Here is a 5,517-nt window from a genome sequence, read left to right on the forward strand (position 1 = left end):
CTGCAGTGGGGCTATAAAATACAGAAGACATGAGAAACCAACATTTGGTCCAAAGATCAAATACACAATGTGACCTACAGACTAAACTGAGACATACAATTACTATCAGCCAACATCAGGTGTTTTTTTTGTGAAATTTTCATTTACTGTGAATGTATTTTTGTTATTTGTTTGTAAATCATTGATGCCCAGCTTTTGTTTCTCAAAATTCTGAATAATTTCTCCCTCCTGCTGCATTACTGTGAGTACAATACACAGACTGGTAAGTGTTGTGATGTTTATTGGTGATTACTCAAATCATCCTATGTATCAATGGTAATTATTAACTCTTAATGTCTATGTTGAATGTAGTGTAGATGAATGATTACAGTATATAATGTCTTTAATTAGACTTTTTACAGAAACTGTCCAAATAATCTCCAAACCTGGCGTGTCAACATCTTAAATGCTCTGAAAGCAGATTTCTGAACATAGAAAGTAAGTGAATTCTATAAAGTCAAACCACATTGCATAGTCTTGTAAATCTGTTTTTCTCCCCCAAAATTTTTTCAAGAAATCGAGCATCTGGGAAAATAATTGTATTTCATCTCCAGATGACTCTTGTCTTCAAGCCAATATGAATGTGGTGACTGAATTCCTCTTTATTGGGGGTGAAAGCGGGCTGAACAAATTCTACCCAGCACTAGCAATCTTACTCCTGGTGGTCTACCTGATGATCCTCATTGGAAACCTCATAATTTTGACCCTAGTGGTGACAGACCCCAAACTACACACTGCCATGTACATTTTCCTCAGCAACTTGTCTCTCATAGACATAGGAATCACAACCAATGTTCTCCCTAAGATGATATCAGTGTGTTTGTGGAATGATGTAACTATCTCTTACTCAGCGTGTTTCATCCAGATGTATGTGTACTTGTCATTGGAATCAACAGAGAGCTTTCTGCTGTGTGTCATGGCCTATGACCGTTATGTCGCCATCTGCCATCCTTTGCGCTACAACACCATTATCAATAAGAACGTGTGTTTTTTACTGGCTACAGCAGCATGGACATGTGGACTCTGTTTACCTGCATATGTTGTCATTTTAACATCACAATTGCCCTTTTGTAGCAACAGAATCAATTTTTGGTTCTGTGACCATCCTCCTGTAGTTTCACTTTCCTGTTTGGACACAACATTTTTGATAAATGTGGGTATTATGTGTGCTTCCATAGCTATCTATTTCCCGTTCACTATCATTATATGGTCGTATTTCAGAATTATTTTAGCTATTTCCAAGATTTCATCTTCAGAGGGACGTATGAAAGCCTTTTCCACCTGCAGCTCACATCTCACTACCGTCCTCATTTTCTACATCGCTCCCTCCTGCATCTACATCAGTGCCAAATTTAAAAATGTTCACTGTAATGTTCTCATCTTGATATCTATATTCAACTGCTTTCTGACTAATAGTATGAATCCTATAGTCTACAGTTTCAGAAACAAAGACATAAAGGCAGCTCTGAGGAAACTGTGCTGTCATGGTGCGGTGAGCAGCAGCGCCACCGTGCCATAATTTCTCAAGTTCCAATATCTCATGAACACATCCCGGACTGTCACGTTTCCCATCTTCCACACCAGGTCCCAATTGTCATCATTTGTATGTGTATATATGTTTCCCCTCTGCTCCCCACATTGTGGATCATTGTTGCTGTTGCTGTTATGTTTGTCCATTTAATTGAAGTGTTACATGTGCTTTGGAAAACTTAGGTCTTATGGTGAATAACAGCTTTACAAACTGTATTCATTTGACAATCGACTGCTAGGTTTCTGAGAGAAAACAAATAATTTCACTGTGGAAAAGAGAGGTAAGACAGTAGGGAATTCAAGTTGAGACAACAGACCAATGAACAACAGCTACAATTACATTTTCTTAAACAAAATTGAATAATTACAGTGATCAGGTTTGTTTCTATTGAATATCAGATATAGTTTTTAAATTGTCTCATTTATTACAGAAGACATGTCTTTCCCTAAACACCTATTAAACTCTTGTGTCATCACCAGTTACATTTTGATGTAACTGGAGTTCCAAAAAGTTCCTGTTATGAAGCCTATATGTGTGTTTGTCTATGATGTTGTATTATCTCCAACTTTTGTAAATATTTCTGTACCACTGGACTTCAATATAAACCTGTTTCCAGAACAACAAATAAATGGGGGGTTGCTGGGTCTAAAGGAGATCTTCACAAACCTAGCCATCTTTAGCTGGTTATGGTCTTGATTTCAAAAATAAACATTTAAAGAATACAAACAATTTTTGAACTCCAATGAAGTTATTCAACAACAACCATAGGTGATTTGTCTTAATGAATTGTCTTAATGAATTGGTAAATGTGAATCTGAGAATATGATAATCAAATTGTAATAAATTCCACATCAAGCAAAAACTCATGTTGATTCATTTGAAGTTGACTTACACTTAGGCTTTGAATTTGTACATTCCTCCCATACCTAAGCTACATTGTTAAAAGTATGTACAACTCATTGCTGATAAGACATATGTTTGTTGAATATCAGCAGTAGCTGTTGTTCCCTAGACATGGTTGATGGACTTTTGGATTTCTTATTACTGAATAACTTGTTTAGCATGCATTGACTTATAAGGATAGTTTGACCTAGATTCATATGACGGTAAAATTCTGGTTAACCAGAGTTGTTGTTGAAGGCCTATAGAGTCATTATTCACCCAGGAATTAGCATTATTAGGATCTTCCATGTTCATGTTTCGAAACTGTGCGACCCGATCCACAAAAGCTTTACTGCAATGAGAAACAAACTCAAAAAACACTACAAATACCCAGCTGGTTTCCGGCTAGGTATCTGTAAAAAAAAAGAATATTACCCCTGAGTTACCAATGACCCTGATCTCTCACTTTTCAAACATATAAGATATTTTCAAGAGTGACTTAATCTTCAGAAACATTGCAGAAAAGCTAATTCATGCTTCTGTTTCTTCAATGTTAAACTACTGCAATGCTCTTCTCTCCATTTGCATTGATAACACAATAAATAAACATAAATCAGTGCTAAACATGGCTGCTAGAATCTTTACTTGAAAGAAAATATTTGATGACATTACTTCAGTAATATTTTATCATTTTACTCCAGACGGTAGGCTTCAAATCATGGAATGGCCAGCACAGTCTCAAGACTTAAACCCCATCAAGCCAGCTTGGGATGATCTAGGCATAAGGGGGAAAGCAAAGCAACCTACAGGACAAGTGCAACACATTTGTGGGAACTTCTGCAAGTGTTGGGAATACATTTCCAAACCATATTGGATTTTAATTGTAGAATGAATGTCACAAGTGTGTTCAGCTGTTATGTCTGCAAAAGGTGTAAAGTCAAAAGATGATAATATTTTGTTAAACAAAACGATTCCATGATACATGTTTTGTCTCAAATGGGTTTTTGTTCTATGCTTTAATTTAATAGTACATTAACACATTAAACTATGTGAATTTCAATAAAAAAACAGAAAAACTAAGGTGTTCTAAAACATTTGACTGGTCGTGTATACACTGATGAGCCAAAAACGTATGACTACTCACAGGTGACGCAAATAACTTTGTTTAGCACCTACAATGGGCACGAGAGCGTTGGAACTGGACCTTGAAGTAGTGGAAGAAGGTCACCTTGTCTGATGAATCCCATTTTCTTTTACATCATGTGGACGGCTGTGTACATGTGTACCATTTACCTGGGGAAGTGATGGCATCAGGATGCACTGCAGGAAGATGACAGGCAGGTAGAGGGAGTGTGTCCGTCTAGGCAATGTTCGGCTGGGAAACCCTGGGTACAGGCATTCATGTGGATGTAAACTTGACACGTGCCACTTACATAAACATGGTTTCAGACCAGGTACACCTCTTCATGGTGAGGGTATTCCATGATGGCAGTGACGTCTTTCAGCAGGATAATGCACCTTGCCACACTGCACACATTGTTCAGGAATGGTTTAAGGGACATTTTGAAAAGTTCAACGTGTTGCCCTGGCCTCCAAATTCCCCAGATCTCAATCTGATTGAGTATCTGTGAGATTGTCTTGGACCAACAAGTCCGATTCACCGCAACTCCACCTAACAACATACAGGACTTGAAGGCATGTGGAGGACTAATAGTGCCATGATGTTTTGTCTCATCAGTGTATATATACACTAAATTACCAAAAGTATGTGGACCACCAACCATCATACCCGTATGATCTTGTTTGACATCCCATTCCAAAACTATGGGCACACATTTTAAGTTGCTCCAGCCCTCTGCAGCTATAACAGCTGCCACTATTCTGGGAAGGCTTTCCCCAAGAAATTGGAGTGTCTCTGTTGGAATTTGTGCCAATTAGGCCAAATGAGCATTTCTGAGGTCAGGCACTGATGTCGGACGAGAAGGCCTGGTTTGCAATCGCCACACCAATTCATCCCAATGGTGTTCAACAGGGTTGAGGTCAGGGCTCTGTCCAGGCCACTCGAGTTTCTTCTCACCAACCTCATCAATGTCTTTATGGACTCCGCTTTGTACACGGGAGACAGTCATGCTGGAACAGGAAAGGGCCTTCCCCAAACTGTTGCCACAAAGTTTGAAGCACCCAATTTTCTAAAATGTCTTTGAATCCAGTAGCATTAAGATTACACTTCATTGGAATGAAGGGGCCTAGTCCAAACCCTGAAACACTGCCCCCAACCTATATCCCTCCTCCACCAATGCAATTCTCGTGGCATCTGCCACACCATGTTTCCTCTGTCAGATTGTTAGATAGTGAAGTGAAGTGAAGAAGTGTGATTCATCACTCTACTGAACACATTTCCACTGTTCCAGAGTCCAGTGGTGGCGACGCTTGGCATAGCGAATGTTGATGCAATGTCAGGACTCAGCCTTCCTTAGCCCTTCGGGGCGTGTTTTTCCGTTTCCTTTTTATGTCTCTCCCTGCCTCTGGTTCCTTATGTGTGCGTTTTGTTAGTTTCTATGTTTGTCTGTCGTGACATCTCCCCGAGTACCAGTCTCCTTGTTCCCGGCACTCCCTGAAGGCACCCCTGCACCACTGATCCTTAGCACCTGCACGTGTCTACACTAAAAATGGGAGAGGTCTGCTTTCAGTTCCTTCCGGATTATTGAACAGCCACATAATTATTATAGTGTTCTCTACTTAAATAAGCAAGCCATCCGAATTCCCCCGAGTATCCTGTTTTTGTTATCTTCTGCTCACCGTGTTTTTTCAGTTCATTTCCAGACCCTTGTTCCGAGACCAGTCCTGCACCTTCCTCCCAACTACCTGGATCACCTATCTGCCTTCCCGTTATCGACCTTCGCCTGGACTGACTCCCCGCTCTGTTGCTTTTGGATCCTACCTCTGTCCTGAGTCCCGGGAGTTATGAAAGAATAATCCGGCCGTACGTCAAGCCGTGTCCCACCAAAGGGCACTATTGGGTTCTCACAGTACTGCCCTCCAGGAGATCATATCAACACTCCGGG

At 40.1% G+C, this 5,517-nt stretch overlaps 1 protein-coding gene across 1 annotated transcript; it reads left to right on the forward strand.

Moving 5' to 3' along the window:
* Positions 1-616: 616 nt before the first annotated feature.
* Positions 617-1,558, forward strand: LOC114839506 (putative olfactory receptor 10D4). The gene has a single exon (XM_034293421.1). It carries the CDS (start codon positions 617-619, stop codon positions 1,556-1,558), a length of 942 nt encoding a protein of 313 aa, XP_034149312.1.
* Positions 1,559-5,517: the final 3,959 nt, after the last annotated feature.

Source organism: Esox lucius, chromosome 1, assembly GCF_011004845.1.
Source record: "Esox lucius isolate fEsoLuc1 chromosome 1, fEsoLuc1.pri, whole genome shotgun sequence".
NCBI classification, from domain to species: Eukaryota; Metazoa; Chordata; class Actinopteri; order Esociformes; family Esocidae; genus Esox; species Esox lucius.

Coding starts and splice junctions, on each gene's coding strand:
- LOC114839506 (XM_034293421.1), top strand. CDS start 617: ATGAATGTGGTGACTGAATTCCTCTTTATTGGGGGTGAAAGCGGGCTG.